The sequence below is a fragment of the Eublepharis macularius genome, chromosome 5 (assembly GCF_028583425.1).
Source record: "Eublepharis macularius isolate TG4126 chromosome 5, MPM_Emac_v1.0, whole genome shotgun sequence".
Taxonomy (NCBI): Eukaryota; Metazoa; Chordata; class Lepidosauria; order Squamata; family Eublepharidae; genus Eublepharis; species Eublepharis macularius.
The window spans coordinates 6,053,639-6,072,034 of NC_072794.1; the positions used below are offsets into that span (position 1 = coordinate 6,053,639).

Below are 18,396 nucleotides of genomic sequence, written 5' to 3' on the forward strand. Positions count from 1 at the left end.
ATGTAGGCATCCCAAAGCTTACTAAATGGGACATCTCTTTAAACTGTCCAAAATTTCGAGACAGGCAAGCTTCCTCCTCCTGTAGGAATTATTTCCCCTTTACATCCTAGATTCAGCCTTGAAAAAAAGAGCAGAGGGGAAGGCAGATCTTTTATAGTGTCAGATTTAATTCTATTTGGTGGCAGAGAACCAGATTTGCAGGCCAAAGGTCCAAAGTTTAATCCCTGGAATCTCCATTAGAAATATCTTAGGAAGTTAGCATTTGAGAAAGATCTTTCTCTATCCGAGATCCAACTGGTATAAGGCAACTGCATATGTTCACAATCTCTGCTTTTTGTCTTCATCTCCGCCATAGGTGGTAGGCTGCTGCTATTTCCATTTTATAGTTAGTAAACTGAGGACAACAGCTGGTTCTTGCATGCTCGTTCAACCCCTTGTTGTCCACATGTGCAAATGAGCCATGAGACACAGCACTTACACAATGCCGGTTGTCAACACAAATGCAGTCCTTTGCAATGCAGTTTGCTCATGCACAGAGCCAAGAACCACACACTGCATGGTCAGGAAATACTTGTGTGAAATCAGCCCAAAAGAAATCTGTAAAGGGACAAAACTCTACCCAAGGGAGTGCACTGCAAAAAGCAAATTTCTGGCCCTCCACGTGAGGTATACTTTAAAGCCAGGTGGGCTAAGCATGGCATGCAGAGCTCAGAGAGGTGGAATTTGCTTTTAACAGCACTTCCTTGCTCTGATCCCTCCTTGTAGCATCAAAAATGAAAAAAACAGTAGAGAGAGACATTGTTTAGTTAATCTGCAATATTCTTTCACTCATACTTTGTATTACCTAAGTGCAGAATTTGGATTTTTGTAAAAAATTAAAAACGCTCAGAGTATGTACCGAGCTGTCTCTGTCACCTGGACCTGATACATGTGAATGAGCCAGAAGCACAATGGCAGCCACTGTGACTAGGGCCTTCTTTGTGGTAGCACCACCTCTTTGAAATTTGTTGCCCAGAATGAAGCTCAGCAGAAAAGACAGCCCTAATCAAGAGGGCTGAAGCCCACTCATCAAAAGAACTGGTGCTCTGTATTCTGTTTTAAATATCTCATTCTTAAGATAAACTGAACTGTATTTTTTTGAAGAATGTGCTTTATTTGGACAAGCTGCTTTGGAAACTTAGACAGGAATATACAATTGAAACAAATGCATTTAAGGAGAAAAAATGAATGAACAGAACAAAATATTCCTGACCTTGGTTTACAGCTCCCTAAATAGCAGCAGCTTCAGTTCTGGAAGGAAGGGATCTTGCCATCGAGAGCTCCTAACCCCACCAGAAAGAAAGGAGCATTTCCCACCACAAGCACCCCCTTGTGTGTCCATCTAAATCAGAGAGAACTGGGCATGTTCAGCTCAACCCACCTGCCTGTCCTCAAATTTTTGCTCCATCAAAAATACTCTATCATCCCCCACACACACCTCCAATAAAAGTCACACTTGTCAAAATTAGCCTTTTTGCCTCTTTTTAATTGGTAACAACAAATTGTAGGATTTGACCCACATCATCTGTACAGACCAGAAAAAGAGGAAGGAAGCGAAGGAGACATCCAGAGCCGAGACTGTTGATTCCGCACAGCAGCAGCAGGATTTCCTGTAATCCAAGAAGGAGAAGAGAGGTGAACTGGGACATACAGACTTCCCCCACCCCCAAGTCCAGCATGGCTCATGTGCCAAAAGTTGGCATGGTTTGTCCACTTGCTTACAGCTTGGAGGGCAGCGTGAATTTTAGAATTACAAAGCTCTCTTAGCAGAACCCAGTGAATCATTCCTGTCCCACCTCCCTGCCTCTGGCACAATTTATGCAAGCCAGTCCTCATGGTGCCAGAACTGTGTCACATTTTGTCTTGTGGGAAGTCTAAAGACAAAAATTAAGACATTCTTCCCAGTTTCACATTTGAGTACATCCTCCAGTGCTACATTTTAACAGTCACAGTGGCACAGTCAGTAGCCACCAGAGCGGAGAAAAGTGCTCTGAAGATATCCCAAGACTGATCTTCAGTTGCCAGAAGTGGGGCCAGCAGTAGTTTGTTTCCACAGCGCTAGTTGACTGCTGTTTCCTTTAGGATGCATGAGAGTGGGCAAAAGGGTGGGCCATAATTCCATTCTGGGCAGAACGGCCTTTTCCATCTCTGCCCTCAATGTGAAGGAGTGTGTGATTGCTCCCTTTTTCCTTCCCTGTCATTTCACCCCTACTGAACACCACAGAAGGGAAGAAATCAACTTCTGTGGGAATTGGAAAAGGATAATCAAGGCTCCCCATTAACAAACTATAAGGCATAGACCACATTCAGACATCACAATCAACCATGGTTATGAACAGGGGCTTGATGGACCTTGGTTGCAGACAGCTCAATCCAGGATTCCAGCTAGGAGTTTATGAAACAGTTGCTGGCTAGCTTATTTATAGGGAATGCCTGATTCAGAAACCAGTTTGTTGTGTAGTGCCACTCTTCCTGGCTGTTTGACCAGCAGCCATTGAAACAGCAGTAGAGGGGTGCCCTCCCTTTTAGGCGACTGAAGCAGACAAACCAGTTAGTTATTTACATCTGGCATACTGCCCAGAGTTTATGGCACAAACCAGGGTTTCAATAATCTGTGGGGGGTTGTGATGCTGAGACCCAGTGGCACAAAAAACTGTCTTAGGGTCTTTTCTCCATTAGGAAGCCCCACAGCACCACCTAGTGGCAGAAGTGTGCCCCCAAACTCAACCCTGAGCTACATCATATTCAGACCCACCCCAACCTCATTCTAACATGCCAAGTGATTAAAAGATTTTTTAAAAAATGGATGACCTTATCTTGCTGAAAGAGAAAGCAAGTCTTTGAACAAAGAGAATGTCTCCATGAATTTGACATGTTTTGATGAGCACTCCCTACAAGAATACTTACGTTCTCTTCCTTCAGAACCTTCGTAAAGCCTCACTGGTCCCATGAGACCTTGCTCAACTCAACCCCCAATGACATCTCAGTATGTCTGCTAGCACATTTTGCTTTGCCCTCTCATCCTCTCTTTACTGTCCCCATAGCCTCAAAAGTTCACACTTGGCTTGACACAGACATGTTAAACCAGTTTGCATTAGCCATAATTTAAAAAACAGACTATGGTTTGAGCATCCCAAGTTGCTGGCAAACCATTTTACACAGATGATTGTTTATAATCTGCTTGCAAAGCGCAACAACTTCTGGAGGAATCCATTTCAAACCAGTTTCTGATTGTTTCACCTGGATTCAAAACATGATTTGCAAAGTTGTCTCTTAACATTCAGGCTACACTCAGAAAGGGGCTTGTCCGCGACAGGCATGAACTCTGCTTTCTCTGCTCTCCTCTCTCCTCTCACAGGAGGGGACGCAACAATTCACAGCTTGGAAAGCCTTCAATCTACTTTGCTGCAATATCGGCATACAGTTCGCTGGGTAAACTGGAGTGTGCTTCTCTCTCAATTCCAGGACCCTAAACCAGGAATTAAACTGGGGCTAGAACCCGCATTTGCAGAGATAAAATAAGCCCCAAGTCTCCCAGGTGAAAGCATTCACACGTTATGATAAACTGGAGCAAAGTGATTGCACAAACTCAAACGCTTTTCAATTGCACTCCGAGCAAGACGGGAGGAAGGGGAATGTGTGCGCATAACAACAAGCCATGTGCAGGCCTGTCGTGGACAAGTCTCCATTTGTTGGGTCACCTGGATGCAGCCTTCACCATAATTAAGTTTCCTTAACCAGTTTAGCATGCTCTCTGAATACATCACTTTTCGTTGAGCAAGAGAAACAATTCATGCATGTTGCTTTAATAACCTGTTTCTTTCAACAAGCCTATAGGGTAGCTTGTTATTGTTAACTACACCCCCCCTCATTACAACAAGGGGGGGGGGTGCCTCCCTGAGGCTAAGAGCTGGTGCCTTGGCTTCAGCTGTCCTGAGATGAACTACCAGTTCGTGTGATTAAGAACTAGGCTATACTGGTTCTTGGCTAGGATCTGGCTCTCTAGGACATGAGGCACCCAACATGGTCAGGCTCATGTGAAGCTGCCTTATGATGATTTAGACCGTTGGTCCATCAAGGTCAGTATTGTCTACTCAGACGGGCAGCAGCTTTCCATAGTCTCAGGCAGAGGTCTTTCATATCACCTACTGCTTGGTTCTTTTAACTGGAGATGCTGAGGATCGACTCCAGGACCTTCCGTTTGCAAAGCAGAGGCTTTTCTGCTGAGCCACAGCCCCTTCACTCAACTTAGGGGGGCACTCACCCTCCTCACTCCAGAGCTTTCACCAGGGCTTCATTGGCCTCCACTTTGATCTGTGCTTCGGCCTTTGCGGTTTCATCGGAAGCTGAGGCGAGTTCTGACAGGGCCTTTTCCAGGTTTGACTTGGCTGCCTGAAAAAGGGAAAGGAATCAAAGAACAGGGAAGGGGGCCTGACACTAGGGAGGGCCCCACCAACAGCCAGGGAAATTGACAAGCTGATATTGGACCTGGTGCTGAATGATAAGCTTTACTTGGAGCAAACAGCAGGTGGTGCTGCTGAGCATGCAACTCATCCGTTGCTATGCAGGGTCTTCTATTTCAGCCATGGCTGTCTGCTCCACTCCTCGCTCTTGGACTCTTCCCTGCCTCCATTTACCTTATCCACTCCTTTTCCTTTGTCAGGGAGAAAGGGACTCTGCATGCATCACAAAGTGATTTCACAAATGCAGTTTTATTGCCTGAGAGTTCTCATTCTAGAGCTAGAAAAGCTCGATCACTGATGTTTTTACAATGAGATATGTAAACTAAGAAGTAAGGGATACAAGTAAACAAAGAGTAGCGGGGGTGGTGGTTTACAAAGCTGTTGGAAGTCTAATATGGAAAGGGGGGTTGGGGGGGTGGGTATAGGAGACAGACAGGAGAACTGGGGATAACGAGCAAATAATTATGTATTAGACAATTAACAATATCACAAAGTAGTGTGAAATTGTATAAGATGTTTTACCCACCAATAAAATTTTTTTTACAAAAAAAAAAACCCTGATGTTTTTACAATTAATTTTTTAATACCTCCACATTTTTATAATAATTTATTGTATTTCTGGCTTGCCACAGTGATTTTAAAATGGATTTTCTTTTGTTCGATGAAAGTTTCAGGGTTTCAGTTGGCATAAGGAAAAGCGCTTTGCTGGTACAAACCTGCTTATGTAGAGTAACCCTGAATCACTGATCAGGCATCTGTACCAATCAATTTGCAATACATTGCTAATGAGCGGCTATCCTCTGCAGGAATCTTTAAACTCCTGGGGCGAGTTCCCTTTCTAATCAAAGCATCTGCTGCATTAAAAATTCACTCCTAGAACAGTATCCTTGTTTCAAGGATATTGATTTTTTCCAAAAGCAACACACAGAGTGCAGCTGAGTCAGCACCACAAAAATCTTTCACTTGAGGGCCCGGAAGGTTATAACGTAATGGGACGTCAAAGTTGATCAGCATATCAGGAAAGTTAGCTCCTGCCAAGACTGGATTTTTAGTGCCAAGAACATGCACACAGGAGTGAATGTTCTGCGATGAGAAAAATTAACTAGATGGTCAGTGTCATGTCAAATCCATATCAGTTCTGTACCAAAGTGTCTTTATCTCACATCAAGAAAAATCAAATACATGCTTTTGATTGCTCTTGATAGTACATTACAGCCTAAGAAAGTCATACTGTGTGCCAGCACATATGTCTGAAGAACACTAGAAAGAATTCCAAGCTCCTAGAAAAGGGAGAGGGTGAGTTCCCCACTCCATGATCCTGAGCAGGAATTCTAAGGGCAGTAACTGGATAGAAAAGAATCTCTGATCCTGTTCTTTGGGCCAAACTAGAACCATCCGAACCCTGCAGTTACTTCTCTTCTCTCCCAACTTATTGAATGTTTTAAAGATTTTCTTTTTGTCCTAAGAGAAGAAACACTGGCAAGACTTGTTAATTCCTCCTGTACTCTCAAACCACCACAAATTCAGCAGAAGAAACACAGCACTTCAAGTTTAACTAGGGGCACCTGGAGCTCAAAATCTGTATTGTATGTTTTTGCAAAGAAGAACATAATTATCTTTTTATAATTTTATAAAACCATGCTTTAGATAAGGCTGGCACTAACCGCAAGGTCAAGGTGATCCAACTGCGCAACTTCCTCAGCCAGCAGCTGGACAGAAGAATCTGCATTCACTGTGATGGAACCGCTGCTCACTGAAATCACACGATTAAGAGAAAGGAAGTCATAAGATGCTAGAGATCCAAAGGCCCTGGCAGCTCAGCCCCAGAGCCTCCCTTATGAGCTGCTTGTAATAGCTACTAGGTAGCAGGCTCTCCAGTTCTCAATCTGTTCTCATCTGGCTAGGATGGCCACCACATGGCAAAAGAACAGAGGGGCAGCGGGGCAACAAGACCCAAGAAAGAGTCCACAGTTCCCAAACGCACCAAAGTATTTTGTAGCAGAGCCATCGTCAGTGAAGACTGTCACAACTCCAGGCTTTAAGACCTGCAAGGTGGGGACATGGGCAGCCAAGATGCCAAAGGATCCACTCAGGGTGGGGACGTCCACTTGTTTCACGTTGGCTGCATTGTAGAAAACCTGAAAAGAGGAGCATGAAAGAAAAAAAACTTAGCTGGAGAGTAGTTTTTGACTCTGAGATACAGAGAAGGAGACGCTGCTACAAAAACTTAGGGTGTTTATTTTAGAACAAAACACAGTGAAAATTCAGTTGCACTTCCAAGCATCTTGATGGCTGGTTTAGGCTTAATGAGAAAATAAACGATGCAGAAACTTTAGTTTCCATCATCACATTTCTAGGAATTTTATATCTCTGTGGGTAGTTTGAACCCAGAGTTCCTCAGCCCTAGTCTGGCACATTTAACAGCCATGTTACTGTGATTCTAATTAAATGTATCGGCCAAGAATTAAAAGCAAGGGTTTTTTCCCCTTCAAATCCCTCATCCATTAAACTTGCCGGGTGACCTTGAGGCAAGTCATTTCCTTCCTTTAGTCAAAATAAATTTGCAAGGCAGTTGTAAATGCAACAAGGATAAAGGAAAAAGACAGAAGCATGAGATAAAAATATGAGACAGACCGCAGAGAGTTTTTGAAATAACATTATTGTTATTAAACAACATAATTAAAGTACACTATACTAGCAAAGCAATCAAAACTTAGCTCCCTTGCCCCCAGTAACTGATTTAAATCTTTACCATGGGGGAAAAGCACAAATGGTAGAAAGAAACAAATGAGAGCCCATGTCAAAAATCCTCGCTCCGCCATAAAGCTTACTGGGTGGCCATGTCATCACAGCCTGATTTACCTCATATGGTTATTGTGATGATGAATAGGGGATTAGGATTGCCAACTCCATATTGGGAAATTCCTGGAGATTTGGGAGTAGAACCTGTGGAGCTGGTGAGCGGCCTCAGTGGGGTATAATGCCTTAGAGCCCACCCTTGAAAGCTACCATGTTCTCCTGGGACCAATGTAGAAAAAATGCCACCGTGATGGTAACACTAAAATTCCAAATATTTCTAGCAACAGGTTACCATTCCATATTAATTACAATTGTCATTTTCACAAAGATACACAATTCTCAAAGGAATAGTACAACATTTCAAAGTTAAATACAAAGATGGCTAGAGTCTCTTGTTGTTTATCCTTCCAGATTCCTAAAGAGATCCTCCAGCACCTCTGTGACCCTATGAGGGGACCAAATAAATTGCCCATAACTGCTTAAAAACACGCAGCGGACCCAGGGCCAGTGGGCGGGGGTTCCAGAGGCCTCTTCCAGCCCCCCCTCCCCCTCCTCGTTTTCAGGGGATCGCCTCCCAAAGCCGCCGCCCCCCCCCTTTGCGGTTACCACGGCAATACCTCCGAGGGGGAAGCAAAGGTGAAGGCCATCTGCGCCGAGCCGCCTGCTGCCGGGGCCGCTTCAGCATAATGCCGGGCCGAGCCCCGGAGAGAGCCCAGTGTCAGCGCTCGGCGGAGGGAGTGGGTGAGGCAGCGGCCGGCGGGCAGCATGGTGGCGGAACCAAGGGCAGAGCCGGGACGCGGGGCGCAGAGGACGGCGCTGAGGCACGGACTACAAGTCCCAAGAGGTCCCCGCGCGCAGGAAGAGGAACAGCGCACTAGGAACTCTGGGGGAAAAGAGACGGTTTGGCCCGACCGGCCGTTCAGGAAAGGAAGATTTCCCAGAAGGCTCCGCTCGGGCAAATGCCTGTTTGAAAGGCCGCCGCGGAAAAATGGCTTTGCTCGTTCGCCTTTACCATGACGCCAGCCACCTGGGGAGGGGCTAAACCGAGACTATACTTCCCATAAGGCTCAGCGCCAGCAACCGCCCTCAGCCTCGGCCGGACTACATCTCCCGACATCCCCCTCGCCGCCGGTGACCCGAATAAGGGCCGTCACCCGACTGTTTTGGCTGCCCTGCGATGCGTTAGGAAGACAGGACGCCAGTGCCTAGAAGGCTTTGCGCTGGACACAGAGAGCGCTCGTGATGCTGTAGTTTATGGATGTGTGAAACTCAAATTGGTTTCGTTATCATTTGACTAAAAATAATGTGAAGGTTCTTCCCTAACCCACAGAGAGAAATACCATGGCAATTCAGAGCCCGAACGTCTGGTTTGCAATTTGAGGGGGCGGGACTTAAATAGGAAGTACGAGTAAGCACCACATTTTTATATTTACTTGCAAGATCTTCACAGTGAGGATCCAAAGTGGCTTACGTGGTTCTCCCCTCTATTTAATCCTCACAACAACCCTGTGAGGTACATTAGACCTAGAGAATGTGACTGGCCCAAGGTCACCCTCTCAGTGGGAAGGGAGGATTCGACTCTATGGCTCTCAGATCCTAATCCGACACTCCACTGCATCACAATCCCCGCCCCCGCCCCCAATCGATCTCTCGTCACTAGCTGTTGTAACCCTCGCCTATTTATGGGCGGCTGATGCCGGGCATTTTCACTCGGAGCACCAAAGAACCGGAAGTTGGTCCGTCACTACACCAATTTCCCGCAGGCACTTCCGGCGTGGTGATGCACCCCTCAGAGTGCGCTTTCAGGGACCGAATGGCTGCGACGCGCCTCGTTTTGATGGCGGTGCTTCTGGCGGCCGTCGCCGCCATCAACGAGACGGCAACGACCTCGTCAGCCACGGTTCCGTCAGAGCACGGGGGCCACAGCCAGGGGGCCGCGCCGGATCCCGCCGCCGCCACCATCACCGCCCCGCTGCCGCCTTCAGGGCTCTTTGGGCTGGGGCTGCCGGCCCTCCGACGCGCCTTCTATGTGTTCTTAGGCCTGGCCGGCCTGGCCTTCGTCTATTACCTCGGACTCCGAGTGTTCCGGTGAGAAGCCCGGGCGGGAAGGGCTTTGGGGGGCTGCAGTGGGCGCTGGTGTCGTTGTTATACGTGTAAAGTGTTCAGACTGTTTCTAACGACAATCTTTTCATCCTCGCAACAGCCCGCAAAGTACGGTAGAGGTACGCTTTGCAAACTCCTGTTAGTGCCTGGAGATCTGGAATTACGACTTGTAACTTTTGGGACCTACTTCAGGCTCTTAACTGTGGAGAAGTAATATGAAAATAAATAAATAAACAGCCCATCTCCAGGCCATAGAGATCAGTTCCCCTGCAAAAAATAGGGTTTGGGGGGAAGGTAGACTCTGTGGCAGTATACCCCACTGAGGTCCCTTGCTTCCCTAAACCCCACTCTCTCCAAGCCCCACCATCAAAATCTCCCAAGACTTTCCCAGCCCAGAGCTGGCAAAGCTGGGTAGAGACGTCATCTCCCCTGTGCATGCACTGACATGAAAGGGGAGTATGGTTGCTACTCTTCCAGTGTGGCCTGGAGATCTCTCAGAATTACAGATGACCTCCCAGCTACAGAGATCAGTTCCCCAGGAGAAAATGATTGCTTTGGAGGGCATCATATCCTGCTATGGCATCATACCCTGCTGCTGTCTCTCTCCAGGCTCCACCCCCAAATCTCCAGAAATTTCCCAACCCAGAGTAAGCAACCGGGCGGAGAAAGGAAATGGCATTTCTGAAGTCACCCAGTGACTGCATGATACATTTGCATTGGGGAACCTTTGGTGGGGGAGGGGGGCTTAAGAAAGGAGCCTGGAATGGGGCTAGAATAGCTGGGTGCGTTTAAATAACAGTACTACTGGTTTTGAAGATCTCTGAGGAGTGTGTTATGTGTTTATATGACATTTTCAGTGTTCGTAGTTCCATATGTACATTGTTTCCCTTTAATGATTATAAAGCTATGTAAGGTGATTTTTTTAAAAAACAATTTGCTCCCTCTTCAACAGAGGAAGGAATAGTGTAACAACAGTAAAAAGCCAAACAAAAAAAGTATAACTATTCATAAGATGCTAGCACCCTCAAAATAACTAAACATCCCAAGCAACAGTAGAACAGGAACAAAAATTAAGCTCCTTGAATACAGGCAGCAGACACCCTAAAATTGACATAAAACTAGTTCTAGCCAGGGGAGGGAGAAGTAATAGGTTGTAGCTGTTGTTCTCTATACTGTCTGGGATAGGAGAGAAAAGCTTATGTGTGGTCACCAGATGAGCAAAGTGTAACAGATTTGAACCATAACGTCCACTAGCTCAAGGGGCGGGAGGGCTACAGCGAGGCACTCAAAACATAAGAAGAGCCCAGCTGGATCAGACCAGAGGTCCATCTAGTCCAGCATCCTGATTCACACAGTGGCCAACCAGTCACCATTGAGGGCCAATAGAGACTGAGGCCTTTCCTTGATGTAACTTCCTGACACTCATATTCAAGAGGCTGATTACTTCTGAATATGGAGGTTCCCTTTAGTCACCATGGCTAGTAGCCACTGACAGACCTGTCTTCTGTGAATCTGTCTAATCTCCTTTGGATACGCCCTCTTGGATTTTCTCATTGCTCCTTGGCAACAAGCCCTTGTTTAGAAGTGGCAACTGGGCCAAGTGTTTACCATTAGAGATTTTGGACTGTTGCAATTAATGAGAAAACAAAATTATTTTTTAGCACAAGGAAGCCTACACGAAAAAAATATGGTCTTCTTTCGAACTCTGAAGATAACATGGAGATGGCTTCTCTGGAGAGTGATGAAGAAACGGTATTTGAAACAAGGAATCTGAGGCGGTAGGTGTCCATTTGGGGGGGGATCTTTCTTTCCTTGCAGCAGTATAAAGCACTCTTGGCAGTAGAGATGTTAGCTGCAAAATTACTCAGTCAGTTGCTAGAATTGCCTGTGGTGAGGCTAAACTACAGTGGGACAGAGGAATAATAACATAAGGTCTCAAACTTTAGTAGAGTATATTTATTTAACACATCACATATTGGTACTTTCTACATATTGTAGCTTTCTCAGGTGCTCTGCAGAACACTGGTCATGTCTGGAGCCCAGGTTCTATTCATTTTAATAAAAGTATAGGTTTTGATGGGAAATAGAAAAGGAGGGAGGGGAGCAGGGATGGATAAGGGAGCTAAGAGATGGAAAGAAGGGGAAGTATAGGAGCAGAGAGAGCGAGAGAGAGCTCACCTCTGCACTGGCTTGTAGAAGCAGTTAAGCTGCTGGGTCTATATACAAGGACCCCTGTTCAAATCCCCAGTTTCTCCTGAAGCTCAGAGAGGGCCTCTCTCCCAGCACAACTCTCTTCACAGGGTAGTTCTGAGGGTAATGTTTACAGGACCTCAGTAGGTATGCTGGAGGGGCCATTAGTGTCCTAGCTAAAAACAGGCTTTTGAATAGCCACTTGGCTGGTGTCCCACAGTCGTGAGTAAGAATCTTTCATGGTGGCTGCCTTGATGATTCTTCTTGAGTTTACAAAGTGACTCTGAGAAGCTTGCATGGTCAGGATGGGCTCATGTTTTCTGTGTTGAACTAGAGCTGCTTTTGGCTATATCTGTGCTATCAGACTTTGAAGGGTTCCCTCTACTTTGGTTTTGTTTTCTAGATGATGACGGGATTTAATGGCTTGACAGCCTAGACTTGACCAGAGAAAGTGCAGATCTACCATTGGAAGCCCCACCTTTCTCGACTTCCTGATTTTTTTTTTAATATCTGAACTCTTTCAAGCTGCTAATGATGCCGCTTAGCAATGTGAAAACCCCTTTTCTCCTGAGGTGGTTGAAGAGGAGAGCTGGCACCTCGCTTGCCTCTTGATGGACATAATAGATGGGGCTGATGGGAATTGCAAAGGAACTGGGTAGGGGGAATGTGGAGGGGGTAGGTCTTTGTAGACTCCAAACAGTGATCAGGCAAAGGGTTAACTGGGGAGGCTGTCATGTCTGGATTCCAGCATGGGGGCCAAAGGTCTCCATCGGCTTATCCCCAACTGGTGCCATCTCTTTTTGCTTTAGAACCAGCTGTGCAGCTGGCACCTGCAGGCTTGTGAGCTCCGGCACATCATGGCCAAAGTGGCTCCGCAGCTTTTCATCAGTTTGGGAAGTCACAAGTGGGTTGCTGGGTTGTGCCCTGAGCCCAGTCTTGATTTGCTTATTTGTGTCTTGCACGGTACTCTGAATGGCCTTGGTAGCACTTTTGAGCAATGTCCTTCGAAGAGGGCAGTAGGTAGTGTGGGAAAGCAAGACTGCCTGAACATTTGCTGCTGATGCCTGGGAATTTTGCAGCTTTGGGCAGGAGGGTTCAGTCTGCTGTAAGGTAACATGGAGCTAGCAGGTGGTGCTGAGATCTTGGCATTGGCTGTCTCCTGTCTCCAAAGCTGGTGATGATAACAAGGCCCCAGTGGATGCACAGCAACTGAAAAAACCTGTTTACAAATGGCTGGTGCTAATTTTTACCTGCACCTCTGGTGAAATGAGAAGGTAATGTGGTATGATTCCCCCTACATCATGCAGCACAATGCTATGAGTGACATTCCAGATGGGCCAGTCTGAGGTAGCTTCAGTCAAAATCAGTTCATTGCAGCAGATGAGTAACTGGGTTTTTGTCTCCCCATCTCCCACCCCCACTCCTTGAAGGATTGTAAATTCAGCTATGATGTGACCAAATGGAGCAAGACAACTGTTGTGTATCCGTTTGGATGCTAATCCTTTTTTCAGCAATAATTGCAATTCTTCCGGTTTTGCCATCGTATATAACAAACCGTCTTTTAAAAAAATATGTTCTGATTACATGAAAGATACACTTTGGAATGAGACAACTCTTGTTGAAGTAAGGGTTTGGGTTCTTTGTGTGTGTCTGTAATTAGCAGAAATCCTACTTTGATCTTGCAAGTGATGGAAACAATGGATTATTCTTTTAAAAATCCTTGATTCAGCTTTGGGACTCAAGAAACAAGCATTGTTAAAGGACCTGAACTCTCATGCAAGCTTACCTCCAACGGTTACTGGGACCACCTCGTTAGGGGTGAGGGAAATGCAGTCTGCTTTTGAAATTTATTCTGAGGTTTAGACTTTTAAAAATATTTTTAACAATCTGTTCTTAAACTATGATTTCTGCATTGTTTTGTTTTGTGTTTTTCTTATTCCAGAGAATAAAAATCCAGGAAATTTTAGCCAACTAATAAGTGTTTATCTTCTCTTTTCTGCTTCAAAAGTGCTTGCGGTTCATGACGAGTCAGTGACCTGGTAGAGAATGCTGTTTAGTCTCTCTTTTTTAAAAAATAAATCTGTAAATGGAAGAGGGGTTGAGAACAAACCTTAATGGAGTGATGTTATATCCTATCAAACACATATATGCACAGAATTAAATTAACCAAGGCCAAAATAGAAGGGTCCTTGTTCAATGCATTTTTGAAGCTAAGAGGGAGGGAAAACAGGATTTTAAAATACTAAGCAAAACTAAGAACATAAGAGCCCTGCTTGATCAGACCAGTAGTTCATCTAGTCCTGCATTTTGTCTCACAGTGGCCAAGCAGTTACTATGGAGGGCCAACAACACGGCACAGAGGCCTTGATGTCGCTTTCTGGTACAGAGTATGAGATGGTTTTCTATCTCTGAACGTGTAGGTTCCCTTTACTCACCAAGGCTAGTAGCCACTGATGGACTTTTTCTCCATGAGCGTGTCCAGTTTAAAGCCACTAGTCAAGGGCCATCACTACGTCCTCTGGCAGTGAATTCCATATCTTAATCAGGCATTGAGTAGCTGCACTCTCTTTTCATGCACTCCCTTTTCATGAGGCATTGAGTAGCTGCATTCCCTTTTCATGCTGTCACTACGGGCAAGTAGAATCGGCCAGCAGAGGGTGATCTCAGTGAAACCAGGTCAGAGTGGCTGGCCTCCTTTCCTGGCTTTCTGGTACAGGGCAGTTGATGTTACCCTGCAGCTGAGTGGGGAGGAGGGGACATGCTGGGAATCAGCTGTTTCAGGAGTCCCAAAGTGCCCCGGAACATAGTTTGGAAATCTCTGCCTCAGGGAGACCCTTGGAGAAGTTGAAGTATTGGTTGGGGCTGTTCTGAACCCAGATCACCTGTCCGTTGGGGCCATTTCCTAAGGCTCCTATTTATAGGACAGAATTTTTAAAACTGGTGAAATGTTTCCGCTCAATTCTTTCAAACTGTCTTGAGATCCTCATCCTCTCTTGGTTTTTCCCTATCCAGCTCTGCTTCCCAGTTCCCGTGGCTTCTTTTTTAATCATCAGCAGCCCCTGCAGCTAAGCCATGCCCACCCCCCCACCCCCCCAAGCAGGCCCTGCTTACCATCTTTCTATAAGCAAGGTATTTATGTAGGGAGACGAGTGGGCTGCTAGGACAGAAACTTTGGTATTGGGGGGACAATGTGAAGAGTCCTTAGAGTACACGAAGCAGTGGGGTTGGAAGAGAGCACATTCCAGAGAAAAGGGGTGGCACATCCAGCCTTGCTATTTGATGTGGGCTCCTGTGACCATCTTGGTTATAGATGTCCTTTCTAGCTTCCCTCATCTGTTCTCTGACTCTTACTGATTTATTGCTGGGACTTTTCCTCTTGGTGCCCATTTTGATGCCCACAGACTGGGCACTGTGCCTATTGCCTTCTGTATAATCTCTCAATGCTTTTCTCCCTGCAGCAGGTAGGTGCATTGCAAAGGGGGTCTGGGCATGCAGACCTTTCTCCTCTGCCTTTTCCAGTCTTGTGCGTTTTTAGCACACCTTTCAATGGACTCTGAGCCAAGCACAGCATTCTCCTCTCACATCAGCCTTGTAAAGTTGAGACAGAATGTCTGACCTAAGGTCATTCAGTGAGCTTCATGCCACAGTAAGGATCTGAGTCTCTCAGAGAGCCACTTGGTGTAGCAGTTAGTGTGTCATACTAAGATCTGGGAGAAATCCCCGCTCCCAAGGGTGAGGGCCTTGGGAATGTTTCGTTTGGAGAAGAGGAGATTGAGGGGGGGGGGGATACGACTGCTCTCTTTAAGTATTTGAAAGGCTGTCATTTGGAGGAGGGCAGGGAGCTGTTCCAGTTGGCAGCAGAAGGTAGGACCCGAAACAATGGGCTTCAATTACATGCACAAAGGTACCGGTTGGATATTAAGAAGAACTTTTTCACGGTCAGAGTAGTTCAAAGGTGGACTCAGCTGCCTAGGGAGGTGGTGAGCTCCCCTTCACTGGCAGTTTTCAAGAAGAGGCTGGATGAATATTTGTCAGGGGTGCTTTAGGCTCATCCTGCACTGGGCAGGGGGTTGGACTAGAAGGTCTGTATGGCCCCTTGTGAATCTGTGATTTTCCCAGCTGCATAGCTCGAGACTAAACAGAATGAGGTGGCAGACTCCCGATGGAGCAGAATGCTTTGCACCCTTCCACGTTGTAGGTCAGAGGCTGCATTTTAAAAAAAACTTCTCTTGTATTAATAATTCCCTTATATGGAAAGCTAGACCTGCACTTTAACCTTTTCCCCTGAAGCACTAACTTTAAAAAGTTGCAGAGAGTTTTTATATAGGAAAGCCCCAAGGCCAAAATGCAAACTTCCACCTGAAGCCTGATGCAGTCTCTTCTGCCACCACCTTCTCTTGCACACCTGGCCTATGACTTGGTTCACACATGCAGGGACATAAAATGGTGGAATAGGCAGTACTGCTTCAATGCTGCAGGTGGAGGATTGCATTTTGCTGCGTTTCAATATGTCTAAAAAGTCCCCTGCTAATAGCACCCTAAGCAAAGCAAGAACACTGACCCTCCCTCTCTTCTCTGCTAGTTTTCTGCTTGAATGTAGTTGACTTTTCTATGCATAAAAACTAGAATTTACCCCCTGCAGCCTCAGGAGGGTAGCCATGTTGGTCTGCTGTCGAAGAGCATGATCCTAGTCCAATAGCACCTTCAAGACCAACTAAATCTCCAGGATAGAGTAGCTTTCTGCTACCACCCTTTCTCAACTGCATGTGTGAACCAGGATTCATCTCTTTTGAGATAAGCCTGGATCATACCACTTCTGACTGAAAGGAGGGAAGCCCTCTCACAGCTGACTGCTGCTCCATTAAAACAAATGCACATTGGAGAGAGAGAGTCTTGTAGCCTTCTCTGTGCAGAAAATATTTTGAATGAAGGTGCTGACACTCTCTGCTGAAAGGCAAGCTGATCACAGGGCTTCGTTCAAAGCAGGGCTGTGTTTGGGGCCTCTGCCCATGTGTGGCGTGTGCCCATTAGCCCCCATCGTGAGTGAGTTTAGTGCCTTCTAGGCACCTTGGATTAATGGAGCAGAGTTGCCATATAAACTTGAACCAGCACGTTTTAAAGAATTAATAGTGGTGGTTGACCTTCACATTATACTGCGAATCTTCACTTTGATTGTAGCAGTAGCACTGCTGCTGCTTCCTTCATTCTTTCTCTCCCCGCTCCCCCCCCCCACTTTTTAGCAGGGGTAGAAGGAGCCCGAGGACTTCTGACTCTCCCGTAGTTCCAACAGTGATTTCAGGAGAGGCAGGTTTTTTTCACCCTGTGTCAGAAAGCAGCGTGTGCCAAACTCCTGGCTTCTAAAATACTAGGAGTCTTGCTGCCTTCCCTTTGTGTCTGTTCATCCAGAGTGAAAATGAGAAAAAAGTGGACAGACCTTCCTCCAAATATTACAGACTGGCGGGGCTCGTTTCGAAGGGGAACGCGCAGGAACTCAGTTCTGGCAGTTCCCCAAGGAGGCCACATGTCAGGTGGCACCGCCCACCTGACTCTCGGCCATTTTAGGCCTGTTTCAGCCTGGATTGGGGCCGAAATGGCCCGGATTGGACCTCTGACGGGTGGTGGATCACTCTCCCGCTCAGCAGCGGCCTGAACCTGACCATTTTGGGCCCCTTTTTGGCCATTTTCAGCCCCTTTTTGCCATTTTGGGCCCAATTTCAGCCCTGAATGTCCAGAATTGGGTCCAAAACCACCAGGATAGGTGATGCCAGGGGGTGTGGCATATGCAAATCAGTTATGCCAATGACACTTCTGGTGATGGCAAGGGGCGTGGAATATGCTAATGAGTTGTACTAATAAGTTCCTCCAGCTTTTGCAGACTGGTGTTAACAGTGGGTCTCTTGTGTCAGTCCTGTGAGGTAGGCCTCTCCAACCAGCAGAAAGAGACAATGTTTGTGTGGGAGGGGAAGGAGGAGGAACAAGGTGACTTGACAAATGGAGACTCTGGAAATGGTGGATCAGGTCAAGGAGGGTCCATGTCATCCAGCATGCCCATTCCAGCAGTGGCCAGTTTGAGCCAGGGAGCCCTCTCTGCACTGGGTTTGTGCCTGGTATCCCTTTTTTGGCCCCTTAAAGACTCACAGGCATATTGTAGAGCATATTGTCACAGCATATTGTGGAGCTGAAGCACCTCCTTCCTGACAAGTGTAGAGCAAAACCTCCGTCAGCAGCTGGCCAAAGTATCAGCGCTCTTGGCTCACCAGCTGCACAAACTAATTCTTGCTGTCTTAGCTCTGGAGCTTCCAGGTCTCATTTCCTCTCTCGAAACTCCAAGGGGAAAGCAGGACATCAGCTCGAAAGGTTCCTGAAAGATTGGAGCAGCAGGTGGCACACTGTTGTGCTAGTGTTCCTACCTGGTTGCACCTGCTGACGTCGGTGACGCGGATGCTCCACCCTGCCCTTGGCGCCAGGGTGAGTTTCTTGTCCCATCTTTAAAAATACATCTAGCCAACGTCTCATGATTTTATCTTGCTGAGCTCCAGTCAGGACTGAGCAGAAGGGCAGTTCCATCCATTGTGTGACATTAATATGTGTGCGCGTGTGCACTTGTGCGCATGCATAGACATAGGATCTTGAAGTAAAACATTATTCAGCTACATGAAAGTTAAAAGTATGAAAGGAAATGTAGGGCCAGCCTCTGGGAGTATGTAGATTGCTTTTTAGTCACAAATTCCTGCCCAGCAGAGAGGCTTTTCCTCCTGTCCCCAGCAAAGCCTCTAAGATTGCCACCTCAATTTTTAAATAA

At 46.4% G+C, this 18,396-nt stretch overlaps 2 protein-coding genes across 2 annotated transcripts; one reads left to right on the forward strand and one right to left on the reverse strand.

Moving 5' to 3' along the window:
• Positions 1-1,504: 1,504 nt before the first annotated feature.
• Positions 1,505-8,171, reverse strand: ATP5F1D (ATP synthase F1 subunit delta). The gene is made up of 5 exons (XM_054980705.1): positions 7,919-8,171; positions 6,487-6,640; positions 6,167-6,255; positions 4,304-4,431; positions 1,505-1,649 (listed from the first exon to the last, which is right to left on the reverse strand). The coding sequence occupies exons 1-4, from the start codon at positions 8,066-8,068 to the stop codon at positions 4,309-4,311; spliced, it is 516 nt and encodes a 171-aa protein (XP_054836680.1). The 5' UTR covers positions 8,069-8,171; the 3' UTR covers positions 1,505-1,649; positions 4,304-4,308.
• Positions 8,172-9,035: 864 nt separating this feature from the next.
• On the forward strand, positions 9,036-13,565 carry FAM174C (family with sequence similarity 174 member C). The gene is made up of 3 exons (XM_054980804.1): positions 9,036-9,389; positions 11,066-11,182; positions 11,998-13,565. Exons 1-3 carry the CDS (start codon positions 9,082-9,084, stop codon positions 11,999-12,001), a joined length of 429 nt encoding a protein of 142 aa, XP_054836779.1. The 5' UTR covers positions 9,036-9,081; the 3' UTR covers positions 12,002-13,565.
• The last annotated feature ends 4,831 nt before the right edge of the window (positions 13,566-18,396 follow it).

What these genes read in the sequence shown, in the direction of transcription:
- FAM174C (XM_054980804.1), top strand. Translation starts at nt 9,082, where the DNA reads ATGCACCCCTCAGAGTGCGCTTTCAGGGACCGAATGGCTGCGACGCGC. An exon ending in CTCGGACTCCGAGTGTTCCG is followed by an intron (nt 9,390 to 11,065) that starts GTGAGAAGCCCG and finishes ATTATTTTTTAG; the next exon opens with CACAAGGAAGCCTACACGAA.
- ATP5F1D (XM_054980705.1), bottom strand. Translation starts at nt 8,068, where the DNA reads ATGCTGCCCGCCGGCCGCTGCCTCACCCACTCCCTCCGCCGAGCGCTG. An exon ending in CCTTTGCTTCCCCCTCGGAG is followed by an intron (nt 6,641 to 7,918) that starts GTATTGCCGTGG and finishes TCCTCTTTTCAG; the next exon opens with GTTTTCTACAATGCAGCCAA. An exon ending in CTCTGCTACAAAATACTTTG is followed by an intron (nt 6,256 to 6,486) that starts GTGCGTTTGGGA and finishes GTGTGATTTCAG; the next exon opens with TGAGCAGCGGTTCCATCACA.